The sequence below is a fragment of the Sapajus apella genome, unplaced genomic scaffold (genome assembly GCF_009761245.1).
Source record: "Sapajus apella isolate SASKATOON/1434 unplaced genomic scaffold, GSC_monkey_1.0 scaffold30, whole genome shotgun sequence".
Lineage (NCBI taxonomy): Eukaryota > Metazoa > Chordata > Mammalia > Primates > Cebidae > Sapajus > Sapajus apella.
In genome coordinates, this window is record NW_022436970.1 from 5,419,592 (window position 1) to 5,438,583 (window position 18,992).

General features: G+C 39.9%; 1 protein-coding gene across 2 annotated transcripts in view; it reads right to left on the minus strand.

Moving 5' to 3' along the window:
• Positions 1 to 18,992, minus strand: part of CCBE1 (collagen and calcium binding EGF domains 1) — a 276,225-nt gene that overhangs the window by 47,158 nt on the left and 210,075 nt on the right. For both annotated transcript variants that reach the window (XM_032293650.1, XM_032293649.1), the window contains exon 3: positions 6,239 to 6,291. In XM_032293650.1, the coding sequence (XP_032149541.1) occupies positions 6,239 to 6,291 (53 nt within the window). The remainder of the gene's footprint in view (positions 1 to 6,238; positions 6,292 to 18,992) is intronic.

An 18,992-nucleotide genomic window follows, 5' to 3' on the forward strand; every position in this document is an offset into this window, starting at 1 on the left:
CCCCCCCAACCCACCTTCCAGCCCTCCCACTATTCCCCCCCAACTCATCTTCCAGCCCTCCCACTATTCCCCCCGCCAACTCACCTTCCTGCCCTCCCACTCTTCCTCCCCCAACTCACCTTCCAACCCTCCCACTATTTCCTCCCCCAACTACTAGTCTGCAGTTTCTTGTTCATATGTTTATGTTCATGTGTGCACAATGTTTAGCTCCCACTTATAAGTGAGAACATGTGGTATTTGGTTTTCTCTTCCTGTGTTAGATTGCTTAGGATTATAGCCTCCAGCTCCAACCATGTTTTTGCAAAGGATATGATTCCATTCTTTTTTTATAACTGTGTAGTATTCCATGGTGCATACATACCACATTTTCTTCATCCAATCCACTACTATGGGCACCTATGTTGATTCCACATCTTTGCTATTGTGAGTAGCATGTCAATGAACACAGAAGTACATGTGTCTTTTTCATGTAATGATCTATTTTCCTTTGAATATATTCCATTGCTGGGTCAAATGGTAGTTTCCTTCTAATGTCTGCTGAGCCTTAGATGTCTGCTCTAGTTTATTAATGGTGTATTTAAAACAGACTAGTAGAAGAAGCTCTTTGCATATGGTAGATTTTATAACATCTAGATATTACTGTAAGTGATCTAGCTGTTGCATTCCAAGTTCAGTTTCTTAAGACCTTTTCCTTGGGTTGTGTAGAATGCCCAGAGAAGGCATTTCCAAATCCTTGCCTGAGAGTAAAGTCATTCTGGAACTCAAGTGAAGGGAGAAGGCTGGGGGCTTCAAAATTCAAGGTGTCAGTGCCTAACGAAACCCTCCTTTTCAGTGTTGGACGTTCATTTTCAGCTCTGACTGGTCTCCCTCAGACCCTTAAGCTCTGGTGTACTCTCTTAGGAAAACATATCTTTACTCTTCTGCCTGGTTGTGGAAGAGGCAGTGTTTTGTCTGAGTGGAGGAAAGGACAAGATCTGGGAGTCTGGCTTCTCTTTAAACTTTTAATCAGTCCTGTTTTGACGTGACTTTCACCCTTTTTTCTAGTTTATTTGTAGTGTTACTGATTACTATTTGTTTTGTTATACATTGGGGTTGCTCCTTTTTCAGTATTGGGCATTCAAACCAGGTTGCTCCTGGTTTCCTTAAGCTGGCTAGAATTCAACCTTTCTGATTTTGCTAAACTATTTATCACTTCTCTAACTGTTCTCCAGCTCCTGAAGTTTTGTTGCTATTATCTCCTCTTCCTTGTTCTTTGTCCTGGTGGGTTTACGTCTTCTGTGAATCTTTCCCACCACCTCCTCCTGCCCTGCCTTGCCCATTTTGTGTGTTTTCTGGAGGAGGCAAGATTAATGAATTTATTCAGTACCCCATTTTTGATGCTTGGTTCCCAGAGCCTATCAGCTTTCAGTCATGTAGCTTTTATCTTTATAATTTATCTATGTTCTATCCTCTCAGTCCTATTTCTTTTGGCACCATTCTAACTCAGACCTTCAGAACCTCCCTGGTAAACAGGATCTTCATCCTAAGATTTTTAGCTTTTACATCCATCTGAGAGAACACTACCAGGCTAACCTTCACAAAGCACAGTGCTGTGTACGCCATCCCCTTGTTTAAAAACCTTTACATTTGCTACTAATTAACATGAAATATAAATGGTTCACTCTTGTGTTTAAGGACTGGCTTTACATCCCTTGAGCCTTTTCTAACCTTGAGACTTATCTGTAAGTTCCTTACACTGCGGCACAACGAAATTCTCTTTTCCATCATCCCTATTCACATCCTTGCCTTCTCACCTCCACACTTTCGTTGATTCTGTTTGTGCCTCTTGCAACGTCCAACCAACTCCTCCAGCCCTTTTATAATACTGTCTCTGCCACTATCTCTGTGATCTTGGATTCCTTAAGCCTCAGCTTTCTCTCCTACAAAATAGAGAGAATAATACCCACACTTCATGGTGCTTTTATGAAGATTAAATTGGATGGTGCCATGAAGCACCATGCCCAATGCACAGTAAAAGCTTTACCTATTCTGCTTCTTTTGCTGCTGGTTCTCATGACTGCTCACCTACCTGGCAGGGAGCGTGTCCCCTGGAGTAACTGGCACTGCTCCCTTCCCACAGTTTATGCTGATTTAACAATTGCTGAACTAGAACAAATCAGATCATCCTATCACCTGGCCAATCAAGACATCACTTCCAACAGGGGTCAGCAAACTTCTATTAAGGGACCAGATGGTATTCTGGCTTTGTAGATCTCTTTTACAACTTCTCAACTGTGCTGTAGTTTGGTGTAGTATGAAAGAAGCCACAGATAATACTTAAATAAATAGATTTGACTGTGTTCCAATAAAATTTCATTTACAGAATCAGAATTGGCGCACAGGCCGTAGTTCACCGAGTCCTGACTTAGAGCAGCGAATATGAGGCAGCAACACTTCAAAACTGTAGCTTCCACCTACTAGTTAACATATTTCTTTAGTACTCTAGTTTCTTTTTGCCATCTGTGATGGCTAATGCTATGTGTCAACTTCGCTAGGCCATGGTACCCAGCTATTTAGTCTGGGGCAAGGTTCACCAGGAGGATGTATATACTCTGAATCAGCATCCAACATATGGTGTGGTTTCTCCCATTACCAGGATTCACAGGTCTCAGAATCAAGCAGTGGAAGTGGGAGCGGCACCACTCACCGTTACACCTACTGATCCGTTAGCAACATTTTTCTTCCTGTTCCTGTAACTTTATGTTAAGTTGGGCTAGAGGGCTTAGTTCCAAAGGGAGGAATGCTTCCAGCAACAGAGGCAAAAATAAGTCCATCGAACTGAAAATTAAGGTGCCACCTGGCCACTGTGGTCTCCTTAGGCCTCTGTATCAGCAGGCCAAAAGGGAGTTATTGTGCTAGCTGGGGTGACTGATCCTGGCTACCAAGGGCAACTTGTACTGTCACCCCACAGCGGAGGGAAGGAAGATTTTCTGGAACACCAGAAACACCTTAGTATTGCCACACCCTGTGATTAAAAAGTCAACAGAAGGCGACAACCCAATTCAGGCAGGGCTAATGTCTCAGATCCTTCAGGAACGAAGGTGTGGGTCACCTTATCAGGTAGAGAAAGAACCACAATCAGGTGAGGTGCCTGCTGAGGGCAAAGGGAATATGGGTCGAGTAGTAGAAGGCAGCAGGTTATATATATCAGCTATGACCATGTGACAAGTTACAGAAAGAAGCACTGCAAATTCTCATGAGTATTTCTTCCTTACCTTTCCATGGATGTGTGTGTGTGTGTGTGTGTGTGTGTATGTGTGTGTGTCTGTGTGTGTGTCTGTGTCTATGTGTGTGTCTATGTGTCTGTGTGTGTCTGTGTGCCTGTGTGTGTGTGCACGTGCACGTGCATGCCATTCTTTGTTTTCTTCCTGTTGTCCTCATTATGTCGTAAGACGTAGTGACTTTATATCACAGTATTTAAATACTGTTAATTTAACATCACAGTGTTTACATTAAAGCATATCAAGGAGATGCTGGAGAAGTCCAGTGCCCCAGGACTTTGTACCCTCTTCTGGGGAAAGGGCTAGTGTGTTTTGCAGGACAGTTGTAGCATGTCACATGAACATACAGCTTTTCTACTGCCTTTTTCTGGAGATGAGGTATGGTTAAAGGCAATGCATATGAGTGCCAAGTTGACAAGGGGTAGATATATGATAGTTAATTTTATGTGTCATCTTGGCTAGGCCAAAGTATCCAAATATTAGGTCAAACATTATTCTAGATGTTTCTGTGAAGATATTTTTTAGATGAGATTAACACTGAAATCAGTAGACTTTGAGTAAATCAGATGACCCTCCATAATGGGGGTGAGCTTCATCCAATCAGGTGAGGTCTTAATAGAAAAACCTGACCTCCCCTCCCACACCCCGCCAATCTAAGGGGGACTTCTGGCCTGCAGACTCCAACTGCAACTCCTCCCTGTCTCTTGCCTGCCAGCCTGCACTGAAAATTCTGGACGTGCATCTCCACAATCTCATGAGCCAATCCCTTAAAAAAACTCTCAATCTCTCACTCAGTCTCAGTCTCTCCCTCTCTCTCCATATACAGAAAATTGAAATCTAAACTGGTTCTATTTCTCTGGAGAACCCTAATATATAATATTTTCTGAAATCTGCATTTGTATTTTGCATTCTCTGATAATAGAAACCTTTATTACTAAAGATATCCTTAGTAAAAGAAACAATCACTGACTTTTTCCCACAGATTTAAACAAATCTTCAAGTCTTCTGTAAAAAGTGTTCTAGCAAAAAGCAACAGAGCATAGAATTAGCTCTGGCAAAGCAACTTTCAGCATTTGTAACCACTTTTCCTGAAAATATTTAGTTCTGGGTTATGTTAATTACAGGTGCTGCAGTCTCACTTTAGGATGAGGAAGACTAGTCTTAAGGCCTAGATGTTTGAAACCACTAACACTGAAAGAAACTCTAAGTATGTGGTATCCATGTAATGTGTTTTCAATTCAGTTTGGCAAGGTCTTTAGGTAAGATCTTAAACCACAGGGCCTAAACTTAGCTTTCTTTGCAGTCTGCCAAACTGCAACATAAAGGACACAGCTGGTGACTGAGAAAAGCTGGTATAGAAAGAAACGCAATTGCTGTGACTTTTGTGGGTTTATCCATCATGCTATAACCAACAGAATTGGCTGGCAGAGACAGATTCAACTTCGAGAAACCCACGACCACATCAACCATCACACGTGGAGTGACTTCCCAGCTAGCCTTCCTACGGCAGCTTGCTCAAAGGGCACAGCTATGGTTCAACGAACTGTGCCATACTTCCACTGAAAACAGCAATAAATGGGAGGGATTCTTCTATTTCTTTCTTTTCTGAGATGGAGTCTTGCTCTGTTGCCAGGCTGGAGACCAGTGGCACGATCTTGGCTCACTGCAACCTCCACCTCCTGGACTCATGTGACCGAATCTGTCTCAGCTTCCTGAGTAGCTGGGATTATAGGTGCATGCTACCATGCCCAGCTAATTTTTGTATTTTTAGTTAGAGATGGGGTTTCACCATGTTGGCCAGGATGGTCTTGATCTCTTGACCTTCTGATCCATGCCTAGGACTCCCAAAGTGCTGGGAGCCACCGTGCCCCGCAGGACTAATCTAGTTCTAACTGATAAAAAATTGTGCTGTATGAGATAATGCAACAGATTTAGCTTGGCTGGGCTCTAGATCTTCTATAGAGATCTGGCTTCTTGGGCAAAGGTGAAAAAAACTGTTTCACACTCCCCACCCACCTCACCCCAGCCCTGGACAAACTAACCCCATGCCCTTCACACAAATAGTCTTTAGCGCTGTGTCAGGGCTCTGCCTGGCACCCTCTGCAGCCCTCTACTTTCTGTTTGATTAAGTCCTAGGCAGTCTTCCTTGATGACATGGTCTCACTTCTCCCTTCATTTCCAAGACCCTCTTTGACTGCCCTGGGCCTCTGTGCAATGTGCCCCTTCTGAGCACTTCCTCTTTGAATGCCTCTATTGCACATATTGCAGTTATTATTAGCAATGACAACAGCAGCAATAACCATGGTCACCATTTATCAAGCTTGTTATAAGAACCAGACTCTGTTCCAAGTGCCTGACATGTGGCAAAATTCCTAAAACCATCATATGACCCACATACTAACATTTTCCTGGAAGAACTAAGGGTTAGAAAGTAACCTGCCCAAGGTCACAGCTATTAATAGGATGTAGAAGCATGATTAAAATCCAGGTCTATCTGATTCTATCTGCTTCCCATCCTGGTTCCTCAATTTGAATGCATGCAACTTGAGAGCTGGGTCCCTGCCTTACTTTGCTCTGTGTCTTCAGTGCTGGGCTGAACCCTCAGGTAGTGTTTGCTGGTGGTCATGTAAAGGGATTTAAAGTTTAGCAGGTGAAAAGCAGGGAGAGAGGCCAAGGGAGGAGGATTGGTTCTAATCGTGTATAAAATGCTAATTGGGGGATTACAGCCCATTAACCATAAACCTGAAATACTATATAAGAATGGCTCAATGTGTGCAAACACATCATGTAACGATTCAGACACTGCATACTACATATAACAAAATTGGCATGAGAAAAATTTAATGCCAAAAAATATACACATATGCACAGATAATCAGACACAGATAACACCTATATTCCATGAAGACCTCAAGTTGATAGACTTCTAATAATTAGTAGTGAATAAAGTGAGACTGTATCTTTTTTATATTACATACCTTCTGGGATGCATTGTCCAAGAACAAATTTATACCCTTTGCAGCACTTTTTCCTAAGAGACAAAAAAACATTTAAAATAGAGTATTAGGTTAAAAATAAAATTCTTTTCAATTATTGTTTTTTGAATGAAATAACTTGTGCCCAGGAAACACTGAGGCCCAAAGCAAATTAGGTGTGGCATATTTTTAAGGTAATCTGAGATTAAAAGAAAAATATCAATCACACATGACCACATCTTCTAATACTGGGATATTCTTTCTGCCACATAATATATGAAATCAACATTTTGAATCCTATGAAATAAAGTAATTAACTCAAACTTCAAAGTACCTTAAATTAAGCAATTGAAGGACTATAAAATATTAATAGGAAAAGGACCTTTAAGGTTGACCAGGCCTCTCAGTCTACGGGCCAGAGAAATATAAATTGTTTATTATAACAATTAACTAATCATAATAACAATACTTGGCTAATTATAACATAATGATGGCTAACTGTAACATAACAGTGATTAGGCAGCCAACTATTATTAAGACTGAGACTGGAACTTAAGCATTGATTCTCATTTAATTGATTTTTTTTTTAAAAACACTTGCACCATATAAGAAACTGAAAGGTACCTAAATGACCTGAATAGAAAATATAGCAAACAGTTCATTCCTAACATAAATATTTCAAACCTACTCCACTCTAACCAAGTTAATTTAACCAAGTTAGCTACCTGCTAGAAGAAAAAATCCACACTCTCTGAATGAATATAGCAAGATGCAGGCTGTCCACAACATAACAGGTACAAATGTGACCCATTCTCAAAGACAGGACAATCAGTGCTGACAATCTCCAAGATAACCCACATGTTGGAATTATCAGACTTTAAGGTAGCTATTTAACTGTGTTCAATTACATAAAGGAAAATATACCTGTAATGAACAAAACAGAAAATCTCAGCAAAGCAACTACTAAAAGAACAAAACAGAAATTATAGAACTGACAAACAGACCTGAAATTTTTAAACATCCTTCTGGATGTGCTGACAGAAGAATGGAGAAATGATGCAGGAAAAAATTTGTGAATTTGAAAATAAATGAAAATTATCCAATCTGAAGGAAAGAGAAAGAAAGACTTTGAATAGAGATTTCTGGGCTAATATCAGAGGTCTAAGGTCTGGTACTTGGAGCTCCAGAGGGAGAGGAGACAGTAAATGGAGCAGAAAAATATATTTGAAAAAACAATGGCTGAAAACTTCCGAAGTTTAGTGAAAGAAATAAATTTACAGATTAAATAAGTTTGCAAACCCCAAACAGGTTAACTACACACATACACAAAATGCCCAGAGATGTCACAGTCATGTTGCTGAGACCTAAAGAGAAACTCCTGGAAGCAGAGAAAAATTAAACATTATATACAGGGAAAGGATGATTTTTAATTACCACAAACCTCTCGTCAGAAAACTACAGTAACCAGAAGACAGTGATATGACATCTTTTGAGTGCTGAGAAAACAATCTTGTTCAACCCAGAATATCCAATGAAAATATCCTTCAAGAAGGAAGGTGAAATGAAGACATTTCAGATTTTAAAAAAGGAAAAGTTCATTGTCAGCAGACCTGCGCTAATAGTTCTCCAGGCTAACAGGAGATGACACTAGAGGGAAATCTACATCTTTAGGAAGGAGTGAAGAGCACCATAAACAGTAACTATCTGAGTACACATAGAGAATTTTTTTTAAGTTCTGGGATATGTGTGCAGAACATGCCGATTTGTTACATAGGTATACATGTGCCATGTGGTTTGCTGCACAAATCTACCTGTCATGTGGATTTTGGGCCCTGTATGCATAGGTATGTTCCCTAATGCTCTCCCTCCCTTAGTCCCCCATCCTCCATTAAGCCCCAGTGTCTGACATTCCCCTCCCTGGTCCATAGTTCTAATTGTACGACTCCCACTTATGAGTGAGAACATGCAGTGTTTGGTTTTCTGTTCCTGTATTAGTTTGCTGAGAATGGTTTCCAGCTTCATCCATGTCCCCACAAACGACATGAACTCATTCTTTTTTATGGCTGCATAGTATTCCATGGTGTATGCCAGTTAGAATGGCGATTATTAAAAAGTCAGGAAACAAGGGATGCTGGAGAGGATGTGAAGAAATAGGAACGCTTTTACACTGTTGGTGAGAATGTGAATTAGTTCAACCCTTGTGGAAGACAGTATGGCGAATCCATAAGGATCTAGAACCAGAAACACCGTTTGGCCCAGCAATCCCATTACTGGGTATATACGCGAAGGACTGTAAATCTTTCTACTATAAAGACACATGAACACATATGTTTACTACAGCAAAGACTTGCTCTTAATTTCTTAAAGCAAAAATAACATACATTGTCTTGCAAGGTTTATAATGCATGAAGTTGCAATAAATATGACAATATAGGAAAAAATGGCAGATGGATAAATGGACCTACATGGTTACAAAATCTCTACATTTTATGTAAAATAGCACAATGTTGGCATTTCTGCTGGAACTAATGCCCCTTTGTCCCTCCTTTGTCTCCTGCTCCCATTACTTTCCCCATTCCTTGCCTTCACCACTTCCATCATCATACATGAGAGGCTGAGAATTAACCAGGGCACAGTAGATATGCAAATCTCAAGAATATACTCCAAGATATTTGGACTATAAAGGTTAAATTACCATTTTTAAGAAGTATTTCCTTGCAACTATTGAAAAAATAAGACTCAAGGTTATTCCTACCACAACATCATTCTCACTCATGTGTGTTTTGGCATGCTTTCTAGGAAGAGAAACTGAGTTAAACATGGTCTATCAGCTGGGAACTGCATGTCACCTACACCCACCATATCACCTGTGTGAACACACGCGGTGGAGAAAGGAGCAGAAACCACTTACTTGGGAAATTAGGCATTATCTGTGTCTGAAAACAAGTTCCACCTTGTCAAATCATCAGAACGTTCATATAGATTAGATAAGGTCTTCTAAGAATTTTGATACACTTAATTTTTTTTTATCACATTTTAATAAAAAAAATAATTTAAGAGCATTATTTTCTACCCTTTCAAATTAGTATAATCTGACTATATAACAGATTGAGTATCCCTCATCTGAAACACTTGGGACAAGAAGCATTCAGATTTCAGACTAATTTGAAGTTTGGCAATTTGCAGAATACCAGTTGAGCATCCTCAGTTCAAAAATCTGAAATCTTACACGTTCCAGTGAGCATTTCTTTCGAAACTGTTTCAAAATCTTGGATTAGGGGTGCTCACCCTGCATTGGTCAAATCAATTTACTATACTACAATTGGGTCTGCCAGGTGAATTACCATTCCTAGGAGAAACTTCAGTCATCTCTTCCTTTAACAAAATTATAAAAATTTTATGAAATCCATAATTTATTAGTTTTACATGAAATTTATGAAAAATCCATACAATTGTTAAAAGACAAATTTGGTGACAGAAATTCTGAAGCGTCACTGGGTACAGCAATGCCAATTCATCCGTCTCCAACATTTCTCACATGCAGTCTGGTGGTGATAGGTATCTTGCTTCAAAAGCATATAAACTTTGCTTTCAATATAAAAACAGTGGCATTTGGGATGCTATCAAAACAGACTTGAGTGATACAGCCAAGGTCCCCCTGCCTGTACTGGAATTCCCAACACAGATTAATTTGACATTTTATATTAGAAGGAAATCATCTATCCATGCAATTTGCCAATATGAATGATGTGTGGCAATGTCCAGATGTTCTTATTAGACATAATTTCCCAACATCTTAAACTAAATTACAATTTTACATATCAAGAGAAGCCCCTGAAGATATGAGTTTATGATGAGGTACCAGAAGTACAGGGTCTATCTTTACACTACATGAAGCTTAAACTCTGTCTAGCTTTCCATGGTTTAAAAAGTCCAAGCTCCTAACAACCAGAAGGAAAACTGGCTTCAGTATTCATTAAAATTTTACAGTTATTATTTACTCCATTACTTGAGGCTGTCCTACAGAAAAATATAGAGGAAGAACAGTGTACTAGATGATTTGAAACTCCAGTGATTCATGAGAAAATTGGATACAAGGGGGAAAAAAACCCACGTGTTTTTTGACACGCAAATCGAACATCACATTTCAACATATGGTTTTATTTGTCTGTTTCTATTTCAATGCTGCATCTAAGCTATAACCTCTGAGTGGTTTGACAGCATTTTAAAGTTCATGCACATCAATATGATCCCTTACAATCTCTCTTTCCACATCCAAGACATTAAACTTGGGCACTGTGATCTTTATGAGCATTTGAAGGGCTTCAGACTGTCCACGCAGTGGAGTGAGAAGCAACATGTCTTTTGCCTTTTCATGAAATCAAATGATAATGAAGCAATTTAATATGCTTTCAAAAGGCTACGGAACTCCATCAGGAGAAGATCTGAGTTTCAGGATGGGCATGCATCATTTAAATACCTGCTTAGCTAAAAATTAATTTCCCCTTTGGGTTTTTCAATTGTATAAGTGACCCCAGCTCTCTGCTCAAGGGAAGGAGTTGTGAGACTCCAGTGCATCCCTCTGTCTTCCCTAGAGTTCCTGGGAATATGTTATTTTGCATGTCAAACATCCATCAATCATAAATCACATTTAAATAATGAAATATTGAGAAGTATTAACAAAATAAACAGTGGTTGCACATATTATACCATTTCAAAAATTACTTATAACATTATTTACATATAACAAAGTTGAGACGGCCAAAGTGAAATGTTGTTATGCAAGCATGAGCACTTGCTAGATCCAACTACAAACACTGCTGAATGGTTTTTATCTTTAGAAAAACAAGTGAAGACGGGGAAAGCTCATGTGGATTCTGGGGAGACAATCATTCTTAATACACTTCATATGTTGTAGCTTGGTTTTCCAAATACTAATACTTTTGTTACATAGAAAGGGTGAAAACCTATAATCCGGAAAGTCTGTGGAAGTTTCCCCTGGGTGCCCCTGAGTATTCTTCACACATGTAAAAAAAAAACTAATCAATTAAAGAGGTACAGCCAAAAATATACCCCATCAGCCAGGTGTGTGTGAGAGCTTTTAGAAGAAATAAATCAAATCAGAAAAATTAAGATAACAGATTGTATCATCAGAATGTCTGCTGATTGTTATGTTAGACACTAGAAAAAATTTTTAAAAAAATCTTCCGGCTGGGGATCCAAGATAGCCGTTTAGGAACAGCTCAGGATTGCAACTCCCAGTGAAAGCGCAGAGGCTGCTGCAGGTGATCTCCAGGCAAGCAGGGCCTGCAGTGGACCTCAGCAGACCTACAGCAGAGGGGCCAGACTGTCAGAAGGAAAACGAAGAAACAGAAATAGCCTCATCATCAACAAACAGAATGTCCACTCAGAGACCCAATCTGAAAGCCAGCAACTATAAAGATGACAGGTGGATAAATCCAAAAAGATGGGAAGAAACCAGCGCAAAAAGAATGAAAACACCCGAAACCAGAACACCTCTCCTCCTACAAGGGATCACAACTCCTCACCAGCAAGGGAACAAGGTTGGATGGAGAACGAGTGTGATGAAATGACAGAATCAGACTTCAGAAGGTGGGTAGTAAGAAACTTCTGTGAACTAAAAGAACATGTTCTAACCCAATGCAAAGAAACTAAGAACGTTGAAAAAAGATTTGACGAAATGCTAACGAGAATGGACAAAATAGAAAGGAATATAAGTGAATTGACGGAGCTGAAAAACACAACACGAGAACTTCGTGAAGCATGCACGAGTATCAACAGCCGAATTGACCAAGCAGAAGAAAGGATATCAGAGGTCGAAGATCAACTCAATGAAATAAAATGGGAAGGCAAGACTGGAGAAAAAAGGGTAAAAAGGAATGAACAAAATCTCCAAGAAATGTGGGACTATGTGAAAAGACCTAATCTACGTTTGATAGGTGTACCTGAATGCGACGAAGAGAATGAATCCAAGCTGGAAAATACTCTTCAGGATATTATCCAGGAAAACTTTCCCAACCTAGCAAGGCAGGCAAATATTCAAGTCCAGGAAATACAGAGAACACCACAAAGATATTCATCAAGAAGAGCAACCCCAAGGCACATAATCGCCAGATTCACCAGGGTTGAAATGAAGGAGAAAATACTAAGGACAGCCAGAGAGAAAGGTCGGGTTACCCACAAAGGGAAGCCCATCAGACTCACAGCAGATCTCTCAGCAGAAACCCTACATGCCAGAAGAGAGTGGGGGCCAATATTCAACATCCTTAAAGAAAAGAACTTTCAACCCAGAATCTCCTATCCAGCCAAACTAAGCTTCATAGGCGAAGGAAAAATAAAATCCTTTGTGAACATGTAAGTACTCAGAGATTTCGTCACCACCAGGCCAGCTTTACAAGAGCTCCTGAAAGAGGCTCTACACATATAAAGTAACAGTACCAGCCACTCCAAAAACATGCCAAATGGTAAAGAGAATCAACACAATGAAGAATCTGCATCAACTAATGGGCAAAACAGCCAGCTAGCACCAAAATGGCAGTATCCAATTCACACATAACAATATTAACCCTAAATGTAAATGGACTAAATGCCCCAATCAAAAGACACAGACTGGCAAATTGTATAAAAAGCCAAAACCCATCAGTGTGCTGTATCCAGGAAACCCATCTCACATGCAAGGATACACAAAGGCTCAAAATAAAGGGATGGAGGAAGATTTACCAAGAAAATGGAGAGCAAAAAAAAGCAGGAGTTGCAATTCTCATCTCTGATAAATTAGACTTTAAGGCAACAAAGATCAAAAGAGACAAAGAAGGACATTACATAATGGTAAAAGGATCAATGCAACAAGAAGAGCTAACGATTCTAAATATATACGCACCCAATACAGGAGCACCCAGATATATAAGGCAAGTTCTTAATGACTTACAAAGAGACTTAGACTCCCACACAATTATAGTGGGAGACTTTAACACCCCATTGTCAATGTTAGACAGATCAACCAGACAGAAAATTAACAAGGATATCCAGGACTTGAACTCAGACCTGGACCAAGCAAACCTAATAGACATTTACAGAACTCTTCACCCCAAATCCACAGAATATACATTCTTCTCAGCACCACATCACACCTACTCTAAAATTGACCACATAATTGGGAGTAAATCACTCGTCAGCAAATGCAAAAGAACGGAAATCATAACAAACAGTCTCTCGGACCACAGTGCAATCAAGTTAGAACTCAGAATTCAAAAACTAACCCAGAACCACACAGCTTCATGGAAACTGAACAACTTGCTCTTGAATGTTGACTGAATAAACAACGAAATGAAGACAGAAATAAAGATGTTCTTCGAAACCAACGAGAATGAAGACACAACATACCAGAATCTCTGGGACACATTTAAAGCAGTCTCTAGAGGAAAATATATAGCAATATGTGCCCACATGAGAAGCAAGGAGAGATTAAAAATTGACACCCTATCATCAAAATTGAAAGAGCTAGAGGAGCAAGATCAAAAAAACTCAAAGTCTAGCAGAAGACAAGAAATAGCTAAGATCAGAGCAGAACTGAAGGAGATAGAGACACAAAAAACCTTCAAAAAAATCAATAAATCCCGGAGCTGGTTTTTTGAAAAGATCAACAAAATAGACCACTAGCCAGATTAATAAAAAAGAGAGAATAATAAAATCAATGCAATAAAAAACGATAAGGGGCATATCACCACAGATTCCACAGAAATTCAAACCATTATCAGAGATTATTACAAACAACTCTATGCACATAAACTAGTAAACCTGGAAGAAATTGATAAATTCCTGGACACTTGCCTCCTCCCAAGCCTGAACCAGGAAGAAGCCGAAACCCTGAACAGACCCATAACAAGGTCTGAAGTTGAGGCAGCAATTAAGAGCTTACCACCCAAAAAAAGCCCAGGTCCAGACGGGTTCACAGCCGAATTCTATCAGACATACAAAGAGGAGCTGGTACCATTCCTTCTGAAACTATTCCAAACAATACAAAAAGAGGGAATTCTTCCCAAATCATTTTATGAGACCAACATTATCCTGATTCCAAAACCCGGCAGAGACTCAACAAGAAAAGAAAACTTCAGGCCAATATCCATGATGTACATAGATGCAAAAATCTTCAATAAAATACTGACAAGCCGATTGCAACAGCACATCAAAAAGCTTATCCACCATGATCAAGTAGGCTTCATCCCGGGGATGCAAGGCTGGCTCAACATACGCAAGTCTATAAACGTAATTCACCACATAAACAGAACCAAAGACAAAAACCACATGATTATCTCAATTGATGCAGAGAAGGCCTTTGACAAAATTCAACAGCCCTTTATGCTAAAAACCCTCAATAAGCTAGGTATTGACGGAACATATCTCAAAATAATAAAAGCTATTTACAACAAACCAACAGCCAATATCATACTGAATGGGCAAAAACTGGAAGCATTCCCCTTGAAATCTGGCACTAGACAAGGATGCCCTCTCTCACCACTCCTATTCAATATAGTACTAGAAGTTCTAGCCAGAGCAATCAGGCAAGAAAAAGAAATAAAGGGTATTCAAATAGGAAAGGAGGAAGTCAAATTGTCTCTATTTGCAGATGACATGATTGTATATTTAGAAGACCCCATCGTCTCAGCCCAAAAGCCCCTGAAACTGATAAGCAACTTCAGCAAAGTCTCAGGATACAAAATCAATGTGCAAAAATCACATGCATTCCTATACACCAATAACAGACTTAAAGAGAGCCAAATCAAGAACAAACTTCCATTTACAATTGCCACAAAGAGAATAAAATACCTAGGAAGACAATTAACAAGGAACGTAAAGGACATCTTCAAGGAGAACTACAAGCCACTGCTCAATGAAATAAGAGAAGACACAAACAGATGGAGAAACATTCCATGTTCATGGTTAGGAGGAATCAATATCATGAAAATGGCCATACTGTCCAAAGTAATTTACAGATTCAACACTATCCCCATCAAGCTACCAATGACCTTCTTCACAGAACTGGAAAAAACCACATTAAACTTCATATGGAACCAAAAGAGAGCCCGCATAGCCAAGTCAATTCTAAGCAAAAAGAACAAAGCGGGAGGCATCACACTACCAGACTTCAAACTATACTACAAGACTACAGTAATCAAAACAGCATGGTACTGGTACCAAAACAGAGATATAGACCAATGGAAAAGAACAGAGGTCTCGGAGGCAACACAACATATCTACAAACATCTGATCTTTGACAAACCAGACAAAAACAAGCAATGGGGAAAGGATTCCCTGTTTAATAAATGGTGTTGGGAAAACTGGCTAGCCATGTGCAGAAAGCAGAAACTGGACCCCTTCCTGACACCTTACACTAAAATTAACTCCAGATGGATTAAAGACTTAAACATAAGACCTAACACCATAAAAACCCTAGAAGAAAATCTAGGCAAAACCATTCAGGACGTAGGTGTAGGCAAGGACTTCATGACCAAAACACCAAAAGCATTGACAACAAAAGCCAAAATAGACAAATGGGACCTAATCAAACTCCACAGCTTCTGCACAGCAAAAGAAACAGTCATTAGAGTGAATCGGCAACCAACAGAATGGGAAAAAATTTTTGCAGTTTTCCCATCTGACAAAGGGCTGATATCCAGAATCTACAAAGAACTAAAACAGATTTACAAGAAAAAAACTAACAAGCCCATTCAAAAGTGGGCAAAGGATATGAACAGATACTTTACAAAAGAAGACTTACATGAGGCCAACAAACATATGAAAAAATGCTCATCATCACTGGTCATCAGAGAAATGCAAATCAAAACAACATTGAGATACCATCTCACGCCAGTTAGAATGGCGATCATTAAAAAATCTGGGGACAACAGATGCTGGAGAGGATGTGGAGAAATAGGAACACCTTTACACTGTTGGTGGGAGTTTAAATTAGTTCAACCATTGTGGAAGACAGTGTGGCGATTCCTCAAGGACCTAGAAATAGAAATTCCATTTGACCCAGCAATCCCATTACTGGGTATATATCCAAAGGATTATAAATCGTTCTACTATAAGGACACGTGCACATGAATGTTCATTGCAGCACTGTTTACAATGGCAAAGACCTGGAACCAACCCAAATGCCCATTGTTGATAGACTGGACAGGGAAAATGTGGCACATATACACCATGGAATATTATGCAGCCAACAAAAACGATGAGTTCGGGTCCTTCGTAGGGACATGGATGAACCTGGAAACCATCATTCTCAGCCAACTGACAGAAGAATAGAAGATCAAACACCGCATATTCTCACTCATAGGCAGGTGTTGAACAATGAGAGCACATGGACACATGGAGGGGAGCACTACACACTAGGGTCAGTTGGGCAGAAATAGGGGAAGGACGGTGGGGGTTGGGGAGTTGGGGAGAGATAGCAAGGGGAGAGATGCCAGATGTAGGTGATGGGGAGGAAGGCAGCAAATCACACTGCCACGTGTGTACCTATGCAACAATCTTGCATGTTCTTCACATGTACCCCAAAACCTAAAATGCAATAAAATAAATGGAAAAAAATAAAGTAGTAACTGCTTTACCTTCTGCTATGATTGTAAGTTTCCTTAGGCCTCCACAGCCATGTGGAATGTGAGTCAATTAAACTTCTTTCCTTTATAAATTAAAAAAAAAAAAAATCTTCCTACAGTATTAGAAGACTAACAGTGACCGAAAAGGGCAAATGAATTAGCAGACAAATATTTGCACCCTTGCTGGAATACAAAGGTAAATTTTCCTATGATTTATTTGGGGTTTTTCTTGAATGGCTACTTATTCATGCATCAGATATTTCAGATTTTTATTTTCATTTCAATTTTTTTGAGACAGAGTCTCACTCTGCTGCCCAGGCTGGAGTACAGTGGCATGATCTTGGCTCACTACAACTTTGCAATTCTCCTGCCTTAGCATCCCGAGTAGCTAGGATTACAGGTGCCTACCACCACACCTGGCTATTTTTTTGTATTTTAGTAGGGATAGGGTTTCACCATGGCCAGGATGGTCTCCATCTTCTGACCCCGTGATCTGCCCACCTCGGTCTCCTGAAGTGCTGGGATTACGGGCATGAGCCACTGTGCCTGGCCCTTCTGGTACAGTTCTAATGCCAGGCTTGGCAATGGCTTCAGAAACTGCTGGTTTTGAAAGTGGGTAAGGAACGATGTTCACGAGTGCATGTTTGGCATGACTACATACAGGCATGCCTACACCAATCAAGATTCGCTCAGCCAACCCAAAACAGCAACTACATTTTCAACAAAGTCATTACTGTGACCAACTATGTTTCAAGCAAACAGCTTTTCACCAAGTCACCTGGAACCAGCATATGGTAATCATTAAGAAACTGCCTTAAGAAACCATAATATTGTTTAGTAGGATATTCATTATTCTTACTTTTTTCAACTAAAATAACTGGTTTACTATTGATTTACTTAAGATTTTAATGGAACAATTTTCTCCTTTGTAAGACATGTTTAAGCCAACAGATCTCCGTTCTCATTTATTTCCCTGGTGGCTAATTTTTGGAAGCACTGATGGTTGTCAATCTTACTCTGGGGGTTATCGTCCAGAGACAGCGCATGAGAGACTACTCCTTGGCAGCAATATGGTTCACTGCAAATAGTAACGATTGTGGGATCCAACACCCAAAGACCTGGGCATTTATTTATTTTGATTTTATCCTTAGCTCTCTGAGTATTTTAGGAATACCTGAATGACTGTTAATAATGCTACAATGGCATTTACCAAGCAAATCATATCTTCAAGCATTGCATTATACATGATAAACCAAACAATATAACAGAAATTGTCCACCATGGTTACCAAGCATCCTGGAAAGTTTCTGAACTACCCCCCTGCCACCTCGCCCTCTCACCCTGTAAATCTGCCATTGCTCCCCTACCTTTTTCCCATCCTCAAAGGGTGGATCCATTTGTAAGATTTACACCCCCACTCTTCTGTTCATGGCTCCCTTCTAAGCTGCAAATGTGGGCATTTTAATTGCCTTCATTTTTCTTGCCTATATTTTCTAAGTTTTTAATGATTATTACATAATTACTTTGAGAATGAGAAAGTGTTATATTTTGAAAGTAATAGAAAAAAAATGGCTGGGCATGGTGGTTCATGATTGGAATCCCAGCATTTTGTGAAGACAAGGGGGATGGATCACCAGAGCTCAGGAGTTCAAGACCAGCCTGGGCAACAGGGCGAAACCCCGTCTCTACCAGAAACACTAAAATTAGTTGGGTGCAGTGGTGTGTGCCTGTAGTCCCAGCTACTCAGGAGGCTGAGGCAAGAGAATCACTTTTGCCCAGGAGGCAGATGTTGCAGAGCGCCAATATTGCGTCATTGCATTCTAGCCTGGGTGGCGGAGAGAGACTCTGTCTCAAAAAAAGTCTCAATGTCTATTCCACTGCTAAGGTGGCACAGAAAAGTATTCTTGGTGTAGCCAAAGGTCTGTGGCAAATAATCCACAGGCATATTTTATATTGCCTTCTATTATTTTTCCCCTCTGGTAGGAGCCTCAAATTACCTACAACAGCTCTGTTTTCAGGTCACTAGCATGATAGAGATGTTTTCCTGTATCTACTTTCCCTTTTTCCTATGGTAACCGAAATCCAAATTACAGCTGGGCACATAACAATCCGGAATTAAAGTAGCATTTCCCAGC